General features: G+C 40.0%; 1 protein-coding gene across 1 annotated transcript in view; it reads right to left on the bottom strand.

Annotated features, from left to right (window-relative positions):
- LOC126249412 (gamma-tubulin complex component 3-like) overlaps positions 1–24,650 on the bottom strand; it is a 207,721-nt gene that overhangs the window by 70,265 nt on the left and 112,806 nt on the right. Inside the window, exons 8-10 of the mRNA XM_049951067.1 lie at positions 23,605–23,844; positions 4,081–4,217; positions 3,845–3,996 (exon numbers count right to left, since the gene is read on the bottom strand). Coding sequence (XP_049807024.1) covers positions 3,845–3,996; positions 4,081–4,217; positions 23,605–23,844 — 529 coding nt within the window. The remainder of the gene's footprint in view (positions 1–3,844; positions 3,997–4,080; positions 4,218–23,604; positions 23,845–24,650) is intronic.

Raw genomic sequence — 24,650 nt, 5'->3', positions numbered from 1 at the left:
ATATGAATTACTTTGACAAGAAGTTGTCAGTTGTTCTGAGAACTATTCCAGAACCATCTCTCTTACGAATTTAAATAAATCAACATTTTAAGTGACTGACTTCTCAGAAACTCCAAAAGTTGCAGAAATATATGCAAAGGAATCCAGTTGCCAGAGCATCTATAAACAAAATAAAATGTGTCAATATTGAAGAATCTTTGTAATACAGCCACAAGGACATTGTTATTGAAACACATTTTATAAAAAATTGCTACATACAAGGACAACTTCACTTTAAAAAAAAGTATAAAACAAATAAAATCCAAGCCTGTGAATTGATGACTAATTGTTTGACTGCGTTCCTGTGCAATTTTCTGTAATTATGGTCAATAAACAAAGGAAATATACTTCTTTGCAGAACATGAGAACTATTATTATGCTGAAGATAGTCTTACCATTTTATTTTACAACATATCAAAGATGAGACGTTTTCCTGTGGTATATTGACAAATAAGTTGACCTTCCTAATTACTGAAGCTAAATGTTATCAGCACTGCAAATAAAGACTATTCATGTGTCATCATTCAAATATTTACAAACCTTCCTCATAAAATTGTTCCCTGAAATGAGAGTTGGAACATTTCTAGAGGGCAAACGTGTTGTGACAGAATGTTGAGACATAGCTCTGAAGATTGGGACTGAAAATTCAGCAAATGCTAGTATCAGTACAGGAAATACTGAAATGCTCATATAATTTAGGTGGAGAATGTGATGCTGCTAGGAGACGAATTGTGGAACACTGGAAAGAGCACTTTTCCAAAGCTGATACAAAGATATGAGCCCACACATTTTTTCAACTTTAACAAAACTGAGGTGTCGTATAATTTGCTTCTTTCAAAAATGTTTTCTGTTGTGGGGGAAAAATATCAAGGGGTCAAACGAACTAAAGGCAGCACTGCTGTGTGTTAATTGCAATAAAATTCAATTGTTGTCTCCTTCAGTTAGGTATTAGAAGACAAACAGTAAGAATTTGGAATGAAAAATTAAAAGACCAGACTGTTATCCACGAAGCTGAGGAACAGGAAGCAATTTATTTACGTAAATTGCCTGGCTTTTGTGGGTGACTTAGCCGTAATATTTAAAAATCAAGCACATGCAAAAATACACTACTTTCTTTTGGAACACACAGCCATCGATGGTAAAATGTAGAAACTGAAAAATCTGGGAGTGATAAAGAAAATAGTATAGAAAAATCTGCTACAGAGGGACACCTAAACAAAATGAAGAGCCTATGGAAAAATGAAAGATATTTACAACAAAAACTGCAAATTCAGAAATGCAAAAACTATTCTCAGAACTACAATATATCTTTGATCATGCAATCTAGCTGGTCTCAACCATCACTCATTCTACACTCATATTTGCACACCATTCTCCTCAACCTCCTGACTCCTCTGTTTCACTTCATACTCCCAGTGCACTTTAACACATCACTATGTGCCATATGTAACTCCCCCTGCCTGTGTCAATGCAAACACATTGTGTCACAATCCCACATTTTGTGCTTGCTGTATTTTACCACCCAGATGTCAGCCACTCTTCCTTTCAACTGTCCATCCCCCTCCCCACATCCTTCCTCCCCTCTCCCACAAGACTGAAGGGGCTAGCTTTAAAGACAATTGACTGAATGCTTTGGTCTTATTTATGCGTGCATATAGCGGCTTGTTACCTATACATTACATTACAATGCACAAGTGAAACCAAGAAGTTCCTAAGCAAGTGAGTGCCTAGACAAACTAGAAACAGTGACAAGAAGAATGAGGAAAATTTAAGGTCAGATAAAGAGCACAGATGCTTGGAAATTACAAATCTGTGAGAAATATATCAAAAGAGAGAAAAAAGACAAAAAATATGGAAATGGACACTTATACAGAGTAAACAAAATACTAACTCAACAAATCTTCAAGCGCCTTAGGGACAACAAATAAGATGGATCTGGGAGGTAAAAATTATTTAGAATCAGAAAAACATAAAAGACTCTGCAGAAATAAATATTTTCATTATTAAAGTATTAAAGTTAAATGGATTCCAATGTACAAGTGCTTTATTCAAACAGCTCCTCATGTGACCTCATAATGACTTAATGGACCCTGTACCAGACCTCACCACCTCAGAAAAATTCTGAGGTGGTACCAAGAAGTGAACCTGGGTCCTTCTGCACTGAAGGCAGCACTGGTAACCATTCAGCTACAGAGATGTTTGCACATTTTTTAAATTCATTTATGTCACCTGGCTAATTATTTTGAATCATAATATATTTTAGACAAAATACTAGTTCCATATTTTTTCCACCAACACACCAAAATAAAAACAAACATGCATAACAGATCTTAAATGAATCAGTTACTTGAATAGCAAAACACAGTTTCAGTACAATACTGTAGTTTGATGAACAGTACTCGCCATGTGACATCATCATAATGGCACACAGGATTCCAGGTACACAAAAGACAAGTATAGCGCATGCTACAAAAATGAAAGTAAAATGAATTTACTTCAGAATAAAAATGACTGCAGATTGGAAAAATATTAATTCAAAGTTCTGCCTGAGTAAATATGGTAAATATGTGACAATGCCATTCTTATCACACTGCAATAAACTATGTGACTGACAACAACATCATTATATAATTCTGAAAAGACAAGTTGCAGTACTGTGTATTATTAAACTCTAAAGGACATTGTCTAGAAGCCCAGCAACGTTTTCAGTCTGTGTTATACCATGTCAACTGCTTAATACTTGAACTATGCAGCAAGTGGTTTGTTTACCTCTACTTTTTTCCGTATCCGAGAACATAATTGTCACTTAGCATGCATGGCTGCAACACCAAACTATCCACATTGACTTACAGATTATTTCTTAATTGCAGACATGATAAACATAAAAGTCTTTAACAGTAATCAAACATTAAAAAGAATAATAAAGTTGACTTTGCTTGATGTTAAATCTGATGTCTATATTACTGAACAGCTAGAACAGTAGAACAGGCAATGGACTCATCAGGCTGCCTATGTAACAGCGTCTAGGTGTGTGTGTGTGTGTGTGTGTGTGTGTGTGTGTGTATATATATATATACCCTGTATGTTGAGGTTAATTCCAAGAACTCCTGTGGGGATTTTAGATACTGTTGTCAACAACCAATTAACAAGAAATGTTTGTGTATATAATTTATAAACATTTTGTGGCAGTTGGGTGAACTATGATGAATTAAAGCTCCTGCCACTGTCATTGCCATCTAGCAGTGATAAGCATACAGCCATATGACTGTAGTACTAGGTCGGTACAAGCTACCGCTACTGGTGGCTGGTGCTACCTACTGCCTACTTCTTAAATGATGTGCAATGCACCATTTATCAATTATTAAGCTGTGAAAACTAGCTTTTCTTAAAACGTGCTAGACATAAAATATGTAACACATTAACTCACTTGTAAATTAATGAGACATTTGAAGTAGTTTTAACATAGGAGTGTGATTCTATAAATAATCTGGGTGTGAATGATCACTAATACTCTAAAATTGGTCCCCACTTGCAACTTGTATGCAATTTCCTTTGCAGTGTATTGCATTTTCCCAGTATCCTTCCAAGAAACCTACAGCTTCCATTCCTTTCCTATAATACCGATTTTACCTCGAAACACTTTTACTTGCACAAACCGTGTTAACTCTAAATTGTGAGATTTGTGTCTTCAAGAAAAATTTTCATTCCTCCATGAGGTATCTTGTATTACAAATTATTGATAACAAGAACATTTAAGTAACTCAGTTGTCTTTCTCGTTAAACCACTAGACAAGAAAAATTATACCGCTTGTGCTTTCCAAAGTGCGTCGGAGGGCTGCACGACCTTTTATAGGGCCGTGATCTTGGCATACTTCACGAAGAAAGTTGATGCTCTTGCCTGTGGCAAGAATTTTACAAGCTTGTTCCAGAGATATGAAACTAGGAACAAGAGATTCCCTGTAAGGAAAAGAAAGTTAATATTGGTTTATTGAATTTCAATGACAACAACACAAAATTCATATACCATAAATCAAAACTTACTGGACATAATACTTGTCATGCCACAAGCGGTTGCCTTTAACACCTGGATTTGCAGCTATGAAGAATTCATTGTGAGGATCCTCCAATTCTCCATCCAAAATCCACTTACTTAGCATTATGAACAAAGGATGACATACCTGCAAAAATAGGTAGCTCTTCTCACTACTCACAGTTGTTGCATAAATATATTAAATGTACAATAAATGTAACAGGCCCTTATCAATGATTATTGATATTGTTAGCTATTTGTTCTTTTATTAGTATCTGTAAGAGAAAATAATAAGATTTAAATGTGTTACTAGTCATGCAAACTAATAACAACACAAATGTTTTGAAGATCTTGTCACATCAAACTAAATGGACATGTAGACATAGAAGTAAGTCTCTGTCGCAACTGTGTACCAGTAAGAGACTTTCTTATAAGACATAATAGTAATAAAATCATTGAGAAATTTTACTTTTATAAATAATCATGGCAAATTAAACTGCTATGTTTCATTACACGAAGAAACTGCTATGCATCACTACAGGAATTACCCTATACATTACTAATATTCACAGCCATTTATAATCAGAAATGAAAATATAGTAAGAATGATATTTCCGTTTTTTAAGACAGGTTACAGGTGCTGAGGTCACATGTTATGGAAACACTAGTTGGATACCCTGAACAGTGAAATATTGATGTGCAGTGCTAATTTTTGAGAAAAGAAAATTCTGAAAATTATCTTATTTTCTTCAGAAGTACAGGATTATTTGTCAGGAGTGGTGATTACATATTCATTTGGTTAGCCATATAGTTCTTCTATAGTCTCATAGGAGACAATATCATTGAAACTATATAAGCCCATCTGTTTGTACAAATATCTGCTGACATAAATTTCATTTTATTTGCATCTGGAGTGTTCAGTTCTCCAGTTCTCAGGGCTGGGGGCTGTCTTCCTGCTGAAGTTCATTCTTCATTTCCTTATTGGTTTGTTTTTCTGTATTATGTTTGCAGATTTCTTCTGTCCACTGGCCCTTCACAAGACCTTCTGTGTGTACAACACTGACATTAAGTTGAAATTAGAACAAGGGTGATGGTCCTGTGGTGTGTGACTGACATAAAGAAAATGGAGTCTTATTATTCAACAGGAGATACAATTGGTCTAGGCAACCTAGTGGCATCATCTCCCCAGATGATGCGACATTTAAACTTTGGATTTATTGTGGTTACATGGAAATTTCAAGGCACTGGTGTATGCCACACAAATCATCAACAAATGCATCAATTACAGGAACTGATGTCTTATGCATATGCCCAAATACAAGAGCAACAAAGTGTGATCACATTAGTTTACAACTGACTGAGAAGGAAGACAGAAGGATTTGTATCAATAGGTGCTAACCAAACAGGACATCTCCTGCATTGTTAACAGACAATGTTTTGCATTAAGAAGCTATTTTTCCAGAGATATACTTGCAAGACTTTTCTTAGTTTTGTCCTCTACTACCTCCTATAAATACATAGGAGAGTGCACGCGTGTGAGTGTGCGTGCACTCTCTCTCTCTCTCTCTCTCTCTCTCTCTCTCTCTCTCTCTCTCTCCCCCCATTTTTAAAAAAAAAAAAACAACCTCAACTGCAGTAGCTACCATCAGTCACCATTATCTGAACAAGAACATGCCTATTTTTGGTAAGTAACACCCCAAGTACAATTACTGCTGCTGTTCATCCTAAGGAGACAACTGAATTTGACTAGTAGGCGTAGCTAAAATCACAAAGTTGGTATTTAATGAACACGGAAAATGAATGAAAATCAGTAGACTGTTACAATGATTTCAAGTGCCAAGAACATAGGTTGAAATTTTAAGCACACAAGAGTGAACTCTAGAGTCAAAAGGCTCAGGGAATACACAAAAGTAACATGAAAAACACACATATTTGAGTGGTCCAGTCCCAATCTCAGTATTAGTAAGTCAGGTTCATTAATACTGTAATGCTACAAGCTATAGCTTTTACGTGTATGAACTAATACATCTCCTATACTGTGAAACAGACAGAGCTTTATGAGCAACACACAGATGGTGAGTTACAGCAAAATGACTGTTTAAGGTAGACGAGTTATACTGAGTGCCACAAGGTGGGTTGGAATTGCTGAGATACAGCTGTATGCTACTGCTTCCAGGAAATCCTCAAGTCCTTAAGAACATCACACGGCCAAGCACTTACAGGCAGAAGGTGGCGATGTCCCGAGTGTACCTAAAAAACTGAACTATATAGTCGACAAAAGAAATTAAAATCATCACACTAAAATGACAAGGCCAATAAAGTCTTTATACACATATTAATGTTATAAACAGTATGTATACATACTGCTTATAGTAGAAATACTTACAGTACACACACATGCTTTCCAGAAACAAATGACATGTCACATAAAAGAGGATGAAGACAGTTATGGGATGAGCTGTTGTTAAATACAAGAGGAATTTTCATAGACAAAAAACATTGAACTACAGTGGTTTAATATAATAACGAAAATAATGACAATATAATGTAATTGGATAGATAAATCTAGAGATCTACTCACCAAGCAGTAGCAGGAGAACACACACATAAAAGGAGGTTATACTTATGCTAGCTTCCAGAGCCCATGGCTGCTTCTTCTGGCAGAAGGGTTTAAGGCGAGGGGAGAGGGCTGAAGGAAAAGAACTGCAAAGGTTTAGGAAAAAGGGTACATTTTGGGAAAGTCACCCAGTACCATGTGTCAGGAGAGACCTATCAGATGAGATGAGAAGGAAAGACTGATTGGTGGGGACTGAACCAGATGAGAGATGAAAACCTGAGAGCTTAAAGGTGGAAGGCATTATAATATGGAAGACAGAGATTACTGCAAAAACATCATGCACAAGTTAGTAAGAGTGAAAAGCTAAGTGCATTGTAAATAATAGAGGTGGGTGTGGTATCGATAGCAACAATGCCACGGAATAGTTTCTCAAGTTGGCACTACGAGAGACACACATGACAGCGCCCTCTAGCCGGTGCAGTCGATGTCTACGAGCTCCGTGACTGCTTCAGCCCATTCATCAGGTGCAGCCAGCCAGGACACTTTGCTTCAGCATTGCACCTACGTACAAAGTTATGAAATCGTTTATCACCTTATTTTTGCACCAGTAAACCATTTTCTTGCAGTACTGACTTGTATTACCTTTTTCCCCATTCCTACCCACGCGCCGCCTCCCAGGCGGGATACAAAGTTTTGGCGACGAGGATGCCGCATTTCGTCTCCTATCATTTCCTTTTTTTGCTCAGTACTGCTTTAGCTTTTTGGTGATTTCCCAGTGTGACCGTGTGGGTGTATGAGTGTTCCCACCATTCAATTTAAGACTTTCAGTTGTGTCAAACATGGCTTCGCGACAGGAACAGACTTTGCTGTCGGATCTTGTCAGTTTTTAGGCTCAACAAATGACGCAGCTGCTTGCTGCCATAAATGGACTGGTCACACTATAAACTGCAGCTACTTTAGCGCCTCTGACGCCACCACCTATACTGACGCCGTTGTCGATGACGCCGCCATTTCATGCCTTCAATCCTGACGTTGAACGCTGGCCAGAATACATTACCCAGCTCGAGGCACATTACCCAGCTCGAGGTACACTTCGCAGCTTACAATGTACCATGTACAGAGCAGCTTGCTTTTTTCATTGCCAATGTGGGTGTTGTGTTGTACCGTGTGTTCATGAAATTGTTTCCCACCACCTGCCCAGAAACTAAAACACGCGGCGAAATGATTGATGCTTTGAACTCGCACTTCAGTGACAGTGTAAATGTGACAGCTGCACAATGCAAATTCCTTCATCTCCGGCGTGGCCCTACTCAGTCATATAAATCTTGGTTAGCAGACCTTCAGGGACCAACTTCTGATTGTGAATTTAATTGCTCGTGTGGACACTCATATGTAGATATAATGATTAGAGACGCTATTGCACAGAATGTGGCGGATCACCGCATCCGCGAACAAATCCCCCGATTTAAAAACCAGTCTTTGCACGAAGTAGTAGACTTGCTAGACAGACAAGACACATTAGACATGGCTACTTCTGCATTCGACGTGACGCTGGGTGTGTGTGTTGTGTCTAGACAAGACAGCCTAGACACAATGAGAGGAAGCCGAAAGGCACGCGCTTAAACTCACGCAGGCTGGCGTGAGGTCTGAAACAGGATACGTAATGAATGCTATAAAGAAAAGTATGTAGCTTCTGGAATACTTAACTTTAATCCACATTTGTAGAACATCGCTCTTGATGATACATTAATAGAATCTCAATATCAATTGAATACGGCGCCTTGCTAGGTCGTAGCAATGTAGCTGAAGGCTATGCTAACTATCGTCTCGGCAAATGAGAGCGTATTTGTCAGTAATCCATCTCAGGCAAAGTCGGCTGTACAACTGGGTGAGTGCCAGGACGTCTCTCTAGACCTGCCGTGTGGTGGCGCTCGGTCTGCTATCACTGACAGTGGCGAAAAGCGGGTCCGACGTATACTACTGGACCACGGCCGATTTAAAGGCTACCACCTAGCAAGTGTGGTGTCTGGCGGTGACACCACAGTGTGTACTGTTAGCGCGGCACAATAAGTGCCCTTCAAGCCAGCCACGCCGTGCCACGCGCTCTCGCGTAAATATGGTTCAAACCAGACACCCTTTAAGAAACTGAAATCCTGTCCGAACTGCTTTCATGTCCACCCCCGGGACAGTTGCCCATCCCATCAAGCACAGTGTTACTTTTGTAATAAGAAAGGACATGTGCAAGCTGTGTGCAGTAAGAGAAACTCTAATTCCGAACTTGTCTCCCATTCGCGTGACTCGCGTGGGCATCACTACAATGGCAACCACCATAATAAGGTTTCACATCAGCCTATGGACGTTAACGACATTTATTCGAAGTTTTCTTCTTCACATGAATCAACAGCTCGTTGTGTGAACCAAGTTTTGCCAGCCACTTCCTCTTGCATTCAGCGTGATGCGAGGAAACTTTGTTACTTTGCACATTTGTGGACGTTCTGTTTGCATGCAGCTGGACACTGGTGCATCAGTTTATTTACTGAACAAATCTATGCATGACTTGCTTGGTTTGCCCCCGCTTCGTCATTCGCATTCCACGCTGACTGCATTTACTGGACAGGAGATATCAGTGCTCCGTATGTGTAGTTTGCAAGCCACGTATGGTGCAACAACCCGTACTGTGTCTTTCCATGTGCTCCACTCTAGTGATGCTATGAACATTTTTGGCATGGGCATATTTGAACTTTTTGGCCTCTCAGTTCAGGACAAAGTACTTTGCATCAACGCTAGTGACCATGCAGACATTGTTGCTGCACTATGCAATGATTTTGCTGAACTCTTTTATGATGGACTTGGTTGTGCCAAGGACTTTGCAGCGCACGTTGTAGTTAAACACAATGCCCTGTCCATTTTCTGAGATGCATGCCTGGTACCGCACGCACTGTGTGACATTGTAGCTGCTGAACTTATGCAATTGCAAGACAGTGGTGTCATTGAACTTGTTTCTGCTTCACCATGGGCTTTGTCTATCCTGTGTGTATGAAGAAACCCAACGGTCGTCTCCATATTTGTGCTGACTGAGTCTACAGTAAATCCCCAGACAGTGGTAGCTAAGTTTCCCTTACCACATCCTGAAGACATTTTTGATAATCTTGGTGCGGGAAAATTCTTTTCCACAGTTGACTTGCGGGATGCATACTTTCAGATTTCACTCAACGAACAGTCAGTCACAGTGTTATTTTGTGATAAACATCCACCTTGGCTTGTTCAAGTTTCACCGCCTTCCGTTCGGTTATGCTTCAGCTCCTGATATTTTTCAGTCTTATTTGCAGCAGTTGTCTGCCACTGTCCCTAGTTGTGCCAATTACCTGGATGATATAGTTGTATCAGGTCGCATCCCTGACGAAAATTTGCAGAATTTGTGTGCCTTGTTTACTGTACTTTTGCAGGCTGGACTAAAGTGTAACAGGCACAAGTGCAAATTTTTTCAAACTGAGATTCAGTATTTAGGACATTTGCTTAACGGACAGGGTATCCACCCCTCACCGTAACATCTCAGTGCAATTAGACACTTGCCAGCACCCAGAAACTTTAAAGAACTTCAGTCTGTGTTGGGCAAAATCACTTACTATATTCGGTTTATACCAAATGCAGCGCAAATTGCAGTGGCTTTGCATTGCCTTCGGCATAAGAACGTTCCTTTTGTTTGGTCTTCAGCATGTGACACTGCTTTCCGCAAGCTCAAATCTGCTTTGTTGAGTGATCGCTGTTTGATTCCTTTCAATCCCTTCAAACCAGTTGTTTTGGCTGTCAATGCATCGTGTCACAGCATCGGAGCAGTTCTCTCACACCGCATTAATTCGTCGATCGCCTGATCACTTTTGCGTTTAAATTGCTCAATTCTGCCAAGCAAAACTATTCTCAAATTGAGAAGGAAGCTTTAGCTATTGCATACGGAGTGACTAAGTTTCATAATTTTTTTTATGGTCAAAAGTCCTATTTGGTAAGCGACCATAAGCCTTTGACGCCGTCGTTCCACCCGTCAAAGCCAGTTCCAGCCCATACTGCACAAAAGTTGCAATGTTGGTCTTTGGTTTTGTCTAAGTACAATTACAAAATCTTGTTTCGGCCTACAGCTCATCATCATGGCAATGCTGATGCTTTGTGTTGTCTACTTATCGGTCCTGACAAAGTGTTTGATTCTTCTGAACTGTCCTGCATATTTATTGACTCGCAAGATAAGGAATTAGCTCATGGTTTTCCAGTGGATTTTCATCGCATTGCTTCCGCGACTGCTGCTGACGCTTCTTTGCAGATTCTTTTGCAGTACATTTGTACTCAATGGCCTCCATCTGCTTCGCAAATTCATGATCCACTTGTTCGACGTTACTTTGCACATCGTCACAACCTGTCTGTATACCACAGTGTTATCTTGTTACGAACTGACAATGATCAGTCTCGAGTGGTTGTACCTTGTTCGTTGCAGTCGGAAATCCTCCGTTTACTGCATGATGGTCATTGGGGTATATGGCGGATGAAGCAATTAGTGTGTCATCACTGCACTTGGGTCAGCATTGACAAACAAATTGAGAATTTGCTTGCAAACTGTCGCTCTTGCGTGGAGCATCAATCTGCTCCTCGCCAGTGCTTCTTTGCGTGGCCAACTCCTACTGCGCCTTGACAGTGCATTCATATTGATTTTGCTGGTCCTTTCTGGGACACCCGCTGGTTGATTGTTATTGATGCGTACAGCAACTTACCTTTTGTTGTACCTATGTCCTCTACTACCTCTGCCAGCACTATTCGGGCTTTGACATCTATTTTTTTGCATTGAGGGCCTTCTTGAAGTTATTGTCTCCTACAATGGCCCCCAATTTGTGTCCTCAGAGATTGAAGCGTTCTGTGCTGCTAATGGCATTCGTCATCTGACCTCAGCCACGTTCCAACCCTAGTCGGATGGAGATGCTGAACACTTTGTGCATACATTTAAGTCGCAGATGAGCAAGTTGCATGCCACGCACTCTTGTGAACACACGCTCTGGACTTTACTTGCTTCCTATTGCTCTCAGCCACGCGGCACCCATTCCCCAGCAGAATTGCTACAAGGCCGCGCCCATCAGTTGCTCCTGCAGCTCTTGCACCTGCCGCCGCTCCCTCCCACTGGTTTGCCTTGTTCTGACTTGGCACCGCATGATTTGGTGTTCTATCGTGTTTTCTCTGGCAGGCAGCGCTGGGAGCAGGGGTGCATTCGTCTCCAGCTTGGCCGCGCCTTATTTGTCATTTCTGGTCCCCATGGCACTGTCAAGCGACACCGGAACCAGATTCATTTGTGCCGTCTTCAGTTTCCTGCCGCTGGTTGTTTTCTGGCAGAATCGGAGGCTTCGCGGCTTCCACTGCCATGGCCCACGATGCCACCGATGGCGCCTCAGCAGCGGGCACGCCTCCAGTCATCGCCACTGCACCAGACGGACGCCTCCCGCCGCCACCACGATCCTCCACGGTGCCAGAACGGATGGACACTAAGGCTGCCGCCGCCGCCCATGGAGGTTGTTGCTCCGCCGCTGCCGCCGCCGCCGCCGCCGCCGCCGCCGCCGCCGCTGCCACCACCTCCTCCTCCTCCTCCTCCAAACACACCCAGTAGCGGTGCGTGGCCTGGGCTGGTTTTCCCACGGGGTGTTTTCCTCGCCCCCTCGGGACCAATTCGGGGTCGCAGGTGGACAGCGCGCCCCGGCAATTCCACTGCCCGGCCCCTCAGCTGCGCCGCCCCTGGGTCTCTCCACCCGCCGCTGGAAACCGTACTCAACAAAGGCAAGTCGTTTCATGGGGAGGGATGTGGTATCGATAGCAACGATGAGAAGGAATAGTTTTTCAAGTTGGCACTACGAGAGACACAGACGACAGCACCCTCTAGCCGGTGCTGTCGAGGTCTACGAGCTCCGTGACTGTTTCAGCCCATTTCATCAGATGCAGCCAGCCATGACACTTCACTTCAGCATCGCACCTACGTAAAAAGTTATGTAATCAGTTATCACCTTGTTTTTGCACCAGTAAACCATTTTCTTGCAGTACTGACTTGTATTACCTTTTTCCCGTTCCTACCCATGCGCCGTCTCCCAGGCAGTATACAAAAGTCGGATAGAATCAGCAAAAAATAGACAGGTCAGAAAACGAACGATGCAGAAAACTAAAACAAAGTGAAGAGGGTAGTTACTGTGAAGATATGCTGAGAGGGAATAAATTAACGTAAATTAAGACCAGATGTGTGGCAAGAACTGAGGACATGTTGTAGCACTAGTTCCAACCTGCAGAGATCTCAGAAACTGGTGTTTTGGGGAAAAATCCAAATGGCGTGTGTGGTGGAACAGTCACCAAGATCAGTCCGAGATTTTGTCCACCATGTCTACAATAGCTTTCAGTCACCCTTCCAGTCTCTGTAATATCCTTGTCAGACCCTATGATCCTCGTACACCCATCTCCCTGCCCTTTGGCTCCTACCCCTGCGACTGTCCCACAGCAAGATTTGCCCTATGCACCCTCCTACGACCACCTATATTGGCCCTGTAACTGGCAAAATGTTTACTATCAAATGGATAACCACCTGTGAAATGACACATCATATACTAGCTCTTATGTAAACAGTGTTTGGCATATTACAACGGCATGACTACCACCAAGTTATCGTTAGGATAAATGGGCATAGACAGAGGGTGTATGCCAGAAACACATGAATCCTGCTGGAGAGCATGGTCTACAACATGACAGTCATGACTTCAGTGCCAGTTTCACCACATGCATCAGTTGGATTCTTTCTTTAGACACCAGTTTCTCAGAACTCCGCAGATGGGAACTAGCGCTACAACATGTTCTTGGTTCTCACCACCGTTAATTTCTTCCGTCTCATCATTTCTTCACAGTAACTATTCCTTTATTCATTTGCTTTCAGTTTTCTACACCTTTATTTCCTGACCTGTCTATTTTTCACTGCCCATCTCCCACCTCTGTTACGTACAATGCACTTAGCTTTTCACTCTTATTAAGTGGTGCATCATGTTTTTGCTATAATCTCTGAATTGCATATTACCCTGTCTTCCAATGTTAAGCTCCCAGGTTTTCAAATCTCATCTGATGCAGTCCCCAACAAGCAGTCTTTCCTTCTCATCCCATCCAGGAGTCTCCCCTGACCCATGGTTCTGGGTGACTTCTGAAATCTACTCCTTTTCCTGCACACCCCTTCCTTTCCATTCAAGCCTTCTGCCAGAAGGAGCCACTGGCTCCAGTAACTTTTGTAAGTACAATTTCTTTTACACATGTGTTCTGCCACCACTTGGTGAGTAGATTTTTTTTATGTATCCAGTTACATTGTGCTACAATGGTTGTGTGCCAATACAGAAATTTTGCCACAATTACACATGAATATTAGCCTCTGCACACACACACACACACACACACACACACACACACACACACACACACACACACATACAAAATTATTGTAATATAATGTTTTGTAAGAGTGTCATCTCACTAGATAGTAATTCAGGGCACAAAGAATTGAGTTGTGAACTTTACTATATTCGTGCAGTCTCGATTCACTGTGCAAAATACTTATTTAATAGGTGTAATTTAAGCAACATATATGAAATTAATCTGTGTAATATAGACTGCAAAGGCAGTGTAAAGATATAAGTTGTTTGTTCAGTAAGTTCAAACATTGCAAATAATTTTGAAGGGAGTAAGGACATAGAGAAATTACACATGAAATAGTTGCTGTGTAGTTAAATTGAAAAATATTATAATTTTCAATAGACAATGCAAAGGGGAACTCACTATCAATAGTGAACAAGACCATCAATAAATTTAAACTATTAGTATATAGATATCACTATTGACTATCGCCCATCCCTTCTTTAGCCAAGACCAACTACTGTACACTGTTGGCCTTAGGATGGGAGGGTGATTTGAGGGGAGGGGGGGGGGGGACCAAACAGTGAGGTCATCAGTCCAATTGGATTAGGAAAGGATGGGGCATGAAGTCAGCCATGCTCTTTAAAAGGAACCGTCTCGGCACTTGTCTAAAGCGATTTAGTGAAATCACAGAAAACCCAAATCAGGATGGCTCGACATGGGTTTGAACCATCATCCTCCCGAATGTGAGTCCAGTGTGCTAACCACTGTAGCGCCTCACTGTTTGTTGGCCTTACTTGAACCCGGTTGTTGTTTTGTTAATCAGCACAGTTCTCAGTTACAGTTGAATGTAATGTAAGAGTTGGCATTTATTGTTTCTGTGGTTTGTGGTGGTGTTATAGTTTCTAATTATGCATAGGTTTGTAATAAGAAAGAGGAGGAAAACCAATTCTGATTCATCTGCAAGTGTTACAGTAGATTAAAAATATGTATGCGCACTGCTGTAGCGGCCCAATTACCTAACTATAACACTTTAATGTTAATACTGTAGTCATAATTTGGAGACCAGTAGAACTTCAGGGTTGCAATACTTAATTATTTCACAAGGTAGTGGTGTGATAAACATCATTACAAATGACATTAAAAAAATTTGTACGTACATAAAAACACACTTGAATTTGTCCGTTTCATCCAAAATCACATTTATCAACAAAAATATCACCTATATTGTGATGGGTACCTTTGTTTACAACATTTGCTCAAAATTCTGTCATTAGAATCCCAGATAGCAAAATACTGCCCAATGTGGTCACCTGGGTAGTCCTCAATTATAAAAACCATTTCTGATATGGTACTATGGGGATGAGTTTGTGTAGAGCGAAAGGGGTATGTGATGACAGCACATGCTTTGGTTCTTTTGTTTCTAAAATATTTTTCAGCAGGCTGCTTGAATTCATCCAAGTTGACTGAACATTGTATTCCACCCCACTCGCCCCTTTTCACTGAAAATCTATTTATGCTCTTACAATTGGTGAATGCATGCAGTATACTGTACAAGTATATTCCAAAAGGCCTCACACGAGATTGTGTAGCGGGCTACAGCTCAAGTTCTATTGATTACAGAGATAAGGTGTTAAGTGTTTAGGATAGCCCTTTGCCTACTGACAATTTTTAGGTCAAAATGTAAACATTACATACTTCCTCCAGCCCAGGCAAATTCAACAAATTGGTTAGTTCTTTAGCATTAGGTGTGGTCTATGGTGGACATTAGGTGGCTTATAAAAGTATTATGTTTTCATTGGCAGCTCCTGAGAAAACCACAAAAAAACATGATTGTTGGGTATGTAAACTACCAGTGGTGGGGATGACCACTTTTATTAATTTTATTCATGGTAAATCTTCAATAGGTTTACTATATGTTCTCAAGACAAAGTTCTTGGGAAACCTTTAAACTTTTTTTTATACTGTCATCTGTTGCCAAGATCCAGAGGTTCAGAGTTACTATAATTATGTAAGTAATATCAAGTGAGAGACATAAATGTAGTTTTCACTGGAATAGTGAACACGTGGAAAGGGTTCTAGGCTCATCACAAGGGTTCTGTGTTTGCCAAACTATGTTTTTATACAGCATTTTTTTACCAATGAAATTGTATGATATGCTGTCTCTGTATAATGACACTTGACACATATACAAATATATCTAATGTGGTCCTGTAGTGGCAAAAAAAAAATTAACTAAAAAGCATCTTAACATACCTAAAAATAACTTAAAATGGAAAGATAGTAAAATGGAAAGACATCAAAATCAGTAAATTTGTCCTAACAACATTTTTACTCATTTAAGATACAAATCATAAGCTGGGCATATTTAATGCACAGCAATCAGTGAACAAACTATTTAGAAAAATATGAAGCATAAGATTTTGTGTTCACCTTCATTATATTGTGGTTTTTGTATGTCGAAGTATATAAATGTGTCAAAGTACGTAAACTGTTAAAGCTTTACTGATCCACAGAAATTTTTTTTATACACTGTCCATGCACAATGTGCAGACTGCTGGAAGATGTGCAGAATGAGTGTATAAGCTTCTTTAACGTAGTGACAGGGATGTGGAGCCATGCTGACTCTAGTCCCATGGCTAGCTGTGCTAAGTTTCTTCATTGAGGCTCCATAGTGCATACAACCCGACTGAGGTGATACCACAGACACTCGTATGGGTTTATACCCAGGGGAGTTTAGCAGCCAGGCAAGTATCGTAAATTCATCATGTTGCTTTTTGAGCCATGCATGTACACTGCAAGCTGTGTGATGTGTTGCATTGTCCTGCTGGCAGATGCAATCACACTGATGAAAAACAAACTGATGTACGGATTGACATGGTCCCAAAGGATATAAGGCTACTTGGGTCAATCCACTGTGCCTTCTGGAATGACAATATCACCCTGGAAATGCCACAAAACCATTCCTCAGACCATAATGCTCCATCCTCTGGCCTGGAACCTCCTGATGATTGTTTTTTAGGTTAGATGACCTCGGGCAAGTACAGAAAGGGCAACAGCCTCAAAGGGTGCAGGGCAAAGTCAGGACATGTGGGGACCAAGCAGCAGTCGGTATTGTAATTGTAAACTGTTGAAGCTGCGTTGGTAAAGTACCAGAACTTCAAGCGCTGATAGAAAGCACTGAAGCTGAAATTGTTATAGGTACGGAAAGCTGGCTGAAGCCAGAGATAAATTCTGTGGAAATTTTTACAAAGGCACAGACGGTGTTCAGAAAGGATAGATTGCATGCAACTGGTGGTGGCGTGTTTGTCACTGTTAGTAGTAGTTTATCCTGTAGTGAAATAGAAGTGGATACTTCCTGTTAATTATTATGGTTGGAGGTTATACTCAACAACCAATATAGGTTAATAATCGGCTCCTTTTACCAACCTCCTGACTCAGCAGCATTAGTGGCAGAACAACTGAGAGAAAATCTGGAATACATTTCACATAAATTTCCTCAGCATGTTATAGTTTCAATTTATCAGATATAGACTGGGACACTCAGATGTTTAGGACGGGTGGTAGGGGCAGAGCATCGAATGACATACTGAGTGCACTATCCGAAAATTACCTCGAGCAATTAAAAAGACAACAGATGCATGGAGATAACATCTTGGACCTACTGATAAACAGACCCGAACTTTTCGACTCTGTAAGCGCAGAACAGGGAATCAGTGATCATAAGGCCATTGCAGCATACATGAATATCGAAGTGAATAGGAATACAAAGAATGGAGGAAGGTTTATCAGTTTAGCAAGAGTAATAGAAAGCAGATTTCAGACTACCTAACAGATCAAAACGAAAATTTCTGTTCCGTCACTGACAATGTTGAGTGTTTATGGAAAAAGTTCAAGGCAACCGCAAAATGCGTTTTAGACAGGTATGTGCGAGTAAAACTGTGAGGGACAGGAAAAACCCACCGTGGCTAAACAACAAAATTAGGAAACTACTGCGAAAGCAAAGAGAGCTTCACTCCATGTTTAAACGCAGCCAAAACCTCTCAAACAAACAGAAGCTAAACGATGTCAAAGTTAGCGTAAGGAGGGCTATGCGTGAAGCGTTCAGTGAATTCGAAAATAAAATTCTATGTACCGACTTGACAGAAAATCCTAGGAAGTTCTGGTCTTATGTTAAATCAGTAAGTGGACCAAAACAGCATATCCAGACACACTGGGATGATGATGGCATTGAAACAGAGGATGACACGCGTAAAGCTGAAATACTAAACACCTTTTTCCAAAGCTGTTTCACAGAGGAAGACCGCACTCCAGTTCCTTCTCTAAATCCTCGCATGAATGAAAAAATGGCTGACGTCGAAATAAGTGTCCAAGGAATAGAAAAGCAACTGAGGAAAGTCCACTGGACCTGATGGGATACCAATTCGATTCTACACAGAGTACGCGAAAGAACTGGCCCCCCATCTAACAGCCGTGTACTGCAAGTCTCTAGAGGAACGGAATGTTCCAAATGATTGGAAAAGAGCACAGGTAGTCCCGGTTTTCAAGAAGGGTCATCGTGGAGATGCGCAAAACTATAGGTCTATATCTCTGACATCAATCTGTTGTAGAATTTTACAACATGTTTTTTGCTCACGTATCATGTCATTTCTGGAAACCCAGAATCTACTGTGTAGGAATCAACATGGATTCCGGAAACAGCAATCGTGTCAGACCCAACTTGCTTTATTTGTTCATGAGATCCAGAAAATATTAGATACAGGCTCCCAGGTAGATGCCATTTTTCTTGACTCCCGGAAGGCATTAGATACAGTTCCGCACTGTCGCCTGATAAACAAAGTAAGAGCCTACGGAATATCAGACCAGCTGTGTGGTTGGATTGAAGAGTTTTTGGCGAACAGAACACAGCATGTTGTTCTCAATGGAGAGATGTCTACAGAATTTAAAATAACCTCTGGCGTACCACATGGGAGTGTTATGGGACCATTGCTTTTCACAATATATATAAATGACCTAGTAGATAATGTCTAAAGTTCCATGTGGCTTTTTGCGGATGATGTAGTATACGGAGAAGTTGCAGCATTAGAAAATTGCAGCAAAATGTAGGAGGATCTGCAGTGGATAGGCACTTGGTGCAGGGAGTGGCAACTGACCCTTAACATAGACAAATGTAATGTATTGCGAATACATAGAAAGAAGGATCCTTTATTGTATGATTATATGATTATATGATAGTAGAACAAACACTGGTAGCAGTTACTTCTGTAAAATATCTGGGAGTATGCACACGGAACGATTTGAAATGGAATGATCATATAAAATTAATTGGTGGTAAGGCAGGTGCCAGGTTGAGATTCATTGGTAGAGTCCTTAGAAAATGTAGTCCATCAACAAATGAGGTGGCTTACAAAACACTCGTTCGGCCTATACTTGAGTATTGCTCATCAGTGTGGGATCCATACCAGATCGGGTTGATGGAGGAGATAGAGAAGATCCAAAGAACAGCAGTGCATTTCATCACAGGGTTATATGGTAAGCGTGATAGCGTTACGGAGATGTTTAGCAAACTCAAGTGGCAGACTCTGCAAGAGAGGCGCTCTGCATCGCGGTGTAGCTTGCTGTTCAGGTTTCGAGAGGGTGCGTTTCTGGATGAGGTGTCGAATATATTGCTTCCCCCTACTTATACCTCCTGAGGAGATCACGAATGTAAAATTAGAGAGATTCGAGTGCGTACGGAGGCTTTCCGGCAGTCGTTCTTCCCGCGACCCATACGCGAATGGAACAGGATAAGGAGGTAATGACAGTGGCACGTAAAGTGCCCTCCGCCACAACACACCGTTGGGTGGGTTGCAGAGTATAAATGTAGATGTAGATGTACACAAGGTTTTCTATCACATGCCTCACACCATACACACCAACAACCACCCATAAATGGAGCATAAAATGTGCTTCATCTGAAATGGCGATCTGTTGCGATTCAGTGGATGTCTAGTTGCGGTACTGTCATGCAAATTTCAGCCTTCATTGTGTATCAACAGTGGTCAGAATAGGTGCAAAAATCAGGCACCTGCTGTGGAGACCAATATGCAGCAACAGTCGCTGAACAGTCATTAAGGAGACATTTATGGCAGTCCCTTAGTACATGGGGCTGGTCAGTTGTCCAGCTCACAGTTGCCTCAGTGTCAGTTTTGGATAATGCCATTTTGCCATGCACAGTATACTTTAACCACGGTGGCATTTTGCAGACTTAGTCATTTGAGAAATTCTTCCAGGCTTGGCCCAAAATCCAATGATCATGCCTTTTTGAACATCAGAAACATCACTATGTTTCTGCATTATGACAACTACTGTACCATTTTCTGCATCCTCTGGTAAAACGGTTTGCAATAGTAAAGATGCATTTTATTCACTGTGAGTTAACATGAAAAACTGTATTGATTTTTGTATGAGATAGTGTTATTCAACAGACTGAGTGAATTAGATAAAGGTGGAGAATTGAGTTAGAGTACTGCAATGCACTGTTACTCAAGTAAAACACTACCCATGTAGGGTCTAATTGTGTGCCTGCACTGCTATACTAAAATAATGTTTAATTATTTGGAGTACTAGCCTCTGTAAGACTACCAATTGTTGACTGCGATAAAACTGAAGCTTACTCTAATCCTGTGTCGGCTACATAATTTTCCAAATGGACCATTCCGAGTTTCGTATCTGATGTTTCAAATTTAGGTGTGATATGAATTGTTTATTATTATTATTTCTTTCCTTTCTCAGACGTTATGTCTGGTTAAAAATGGAAAGTGACGTGTCCCTTGATCAAGCACGACGTCCTTTTAACTGTACGGTATATGTTACATTGCATTTAGGAACTTTCGGGTAATTGAACATGTATCAATAATTACAGATTTCTGTAGTTGTATATATACGTTTGGATGTAGCTGTATTGTGTTGATGTACTGGTGGATATTGTGCTGTATGACTCCTGTAGTTGATAGTATAATGTCTACTTTATCCTGATGCCTCATGTCCTTGTCTTCCTCGGCCAGTTGGATGTATTTTTCAATTTTTTCTCCTGTTTTCGTCTGTATATTTGTTGTATTGGGTATGGATATTTCGATTAGTTGTAGTAATTTCTTCTTTTTATTGGTGAGTATGATGTCAGGTTTGTTATGTGGTGGTGTTTTATCTGTTATAATGGTTCTGTTCCAGTATAATTTGTATTCATCATTCTCCAGTACATTTTGTTGTGCATACTTGTATGTGGGAATGTGTTGTTTTATTAGTTTATGTTGTATGGCAAGTTGTTGATGTATTATTTTTGCTACATTGTCATATCTTCTGGGGTATTCTGTATTTGCTAGTATTGTACATCCGCTTGTGATGTGATCTACTGTTTCTATTTGTTGTTTGCAAAGTCTGCATTTATCTGTTGTGGTATTGGGATCTTTAATAATATGCTTGCTGTAATATCTGGTGTTTATTGTTTGATCCTGTATTGGAATCATGAATCCTTCTGTCTCACTGTATATATTGCCTTTTCTTAGCCATGTGTTGGATGCGTCTTGATCTATGTGTGGCTGTGTTAGATGATACGGGTGCTTGCCATGTAGTGTTTTCTTTTTCCAATTTACTTTCTTCGTATCTGTTGATGTTATGTGATCTAGAGGGTTGTAGAGGTGGTTATGAAATTGTAGAGGTGGTTATGAAATTGTAGTGGTATAGCCGATGTATTTATATGAGTGATTGCTTTGTGTATTTTGCTAGTTTCTGCTTGTTCTATAAAGAATTTTCTTAAATTGTCTACCTGTCCATAATGTAGGTTTTTTGTGTCAATAAATCCCCTTCCTCCTTCCTTTCTGCTTAATGTGAATCTCTCTGTTGCTGAATGTATGTGATGTATTCTATATTTGTGGCATTGTGATCGTGTAAGTGTATTGAGTGCTTCTAGGTCTGTGTTACTCCATTTCACTACTCCAAATGAGTAGGTCAATATTGCTATAGCATAAGTATTTATAGCTTTTGTTTTGTTTCTTGCTGTCAATTCTGTTTTCAGTATTTTTGTTAGTCTTTGTCTATATTTTTCTTTTAGTTCTTCTTTAATATTTGCATTATCTATTCCTATTTTTTGTCTGTATCCTAGATATTTATAGGCATCTGTTTTTTCCATCGCTTCTATGCAGTCGCTGTGGTTGTCCAATATGTAATCTTCTTGTTTAGTGCGTTTTCCCATGACTATGCTATTTTTCTTACATTTGTCTGTTCCAAAAGCCATATTTATGTCATTGCTGAATACTTCTGTTATCTTTAGTAATTGGTTGAGTTGTTGCTACCAGTAGTTTTAGATCATCCATGTATAGCAAATGTGCGATTTTGTGTTGGTATGTTCCAGTAATATTATATCCATAATTTGTATTGTTTAGCATGTTGGATAGTGGGTTCAGAGCAAGGCAGAACCAGAAAGGACTTAATGAGTCTCCTTGGTATATTCCACACTTAATCTGTATTGGCTGTGATGTGATAGTATTTGAATTTATTTGGATATTAAGTTTGGTTTTCCAATTTTTGATTACTATGTTTAGGAACTGTACCAATTTAGAATCTACTTTGTATATTTCCAATATTTGTAGTAACCATGAGTGTGGTACACTATCAAAAGCTTTTCGATAATCAATGTATGCGTAGTGTAGCGACCTTTGTTTAGTTTTAGCTTGGTATGTCACCTCTGCATCTATTATCAGTTGCTCTTTGCATCCTCGTGCTCCTTTGCAACATCTTTTTTGTTCTTCATTTATAATTTTGTTCCATGTTGTATGTGTTATTAATTTTTGTGTAATGACTGAAGTTAATATTTTGTATATTGTTGGTAGGCTTGTTATGGGGCGGTATTTAGCTGGGTTTGCTGTGTCTGCTTGATCTTTAGGTTTTATTATTATTATTATTATTATTATTATTATTATTGAATTTTTATAGGGCACCCTGCAACAGTGTACAACCAGTCACTAGACAAGTAGTTGAGCAAATAAATTTATTAAATTGTTGTGTGCGTGCCCACTGGCAGTCATGCTAAAGACGTGAGTATTGTCTGTATCATCAGGGAGTAACCTGCAATGGCATATAACATTGTCATATTTCTCACTATATATGTAGTGGAAATAATTAAATACAAATTTAGTTAATTACAAATGAAACAAATATTTGTCATTATGAGTAACGTTTATGCCTGGCAGATGATCTGTTGATAGGATATTCAACCATTTTAACTGGTAACAGACTAGGAAAACAACACAAAGGGATAGAATTAGTTAAGTTTTTTGGCTGAGTGTTATAAAAGTTCTGAAGTCTGAACACTATTCTCCTGTAGCATTTGTCTCTTAGTGCGTACTAACATTATCTGTATATATGTGATTTATGTCAAGTCCAAGGGTAGTCTGAACATTGTACCAGCTAAACTGCAAATTACATCAGATAAAGCACAACATACTCTTTGAAATTGAAAGTACCAAGTCAATTTTCCTCAAAGACCTCATTATCACAAAATTAAAGGCAAACATGCTCAATACAAAAATATATAACTTACTGAAGCTAGGAGCACGCGAACACAATGACGGATATTTGGATCACCATGCTGTAGGAAGCTGTGAACAGAAGATGCAAGAGCACCACCATAACGACCACGACATGCTTCTACTAGTGACAGCAACAGCTGCAGTCTCCACATCGTACTCCGCATGCATATTGCCATCTGACTCAGCGTAAATGGTTGCAGCTGCCGTTCTGTCGGTGATGCATCAACAGCAGCATCCAAGTGCTTCTGTAACTTTGAGATGAAAAGTACTTTGTAAATAAAGGACTGATGGGCACATGGTATAAATAAGAAACTAATCACAAATACAGCAATTGTAAAACTCTGTTTTTGATAGATAAGGTTAATAGAAACTTTTACGCAAATCTCATGTTTGGTGTTATAACTTGAGAATAGAGGACACTCATGTAGCTGTTCACCCTCCTTCATGACTTACAGTCTCACGTTTTTCAAATGCAACAGTACTAAGAGTACCAACCCTCATGGAAGCATCATTCAAAAACTCTACTGTTATTAACGAGCCATCATACAATACCTATTATGCATAAATGGTCACAACATTGTCAAAATGTGTCCCGTATGTTGAAGCTAGATAAAACTAAGTATGTTATAAATGGAACAACTGTTTGTTTGGCTGACCATAACACCATACTAACACTCCATTCTCTGACAAAAGTTGAACTATTTTTGACAATACAACCAACCACAACATGAGTCTATTGAAGTGTTACATTTCTATTGCTTTAAATTTGTCATTTGTTATTGTTAAAATGGCAGCTCATTAATTGGCAGAGTAGTTTGGTCACAAAGAGCATTTAAAGAAATAGTGTTGGGGAAAACATGATTTCTTTGCCACAATCCATTGATAAAATAAGGAGAAACAACTGGAAACGATACAGCATTCTTCACCATGACAGAGTCAGCAGTCACATCAAACATCAAACATCTTTTTGATGAAGAAAAAAAAAATCGGACTAATGTCTTACTGCCGATATTCACCCGAGTTAATGCCTACTCACTTCTTTTCGTACCATTACGTA

This window comes from Schistocerca nitens, chromosome 3 (genome assembly GCF_023898315.1).
Source record: "Schistocerca nitens isolate TAMUIC-IGC-003100 chromosome 3, iqSchNite1.1, whole genome shotgun sequence".
Lineage (NCBI taxonomy): Eukaryota > Metazoa > Arthropoda > Insecta > Orthoptera > Acrididae > Schistocerca > Schistocerca nitens.
The sequence above is the reverse complement of the archived record's forward strand: the minus strand, read 5'-3'. Positions and strand labels throughout refer to the sequence as shown.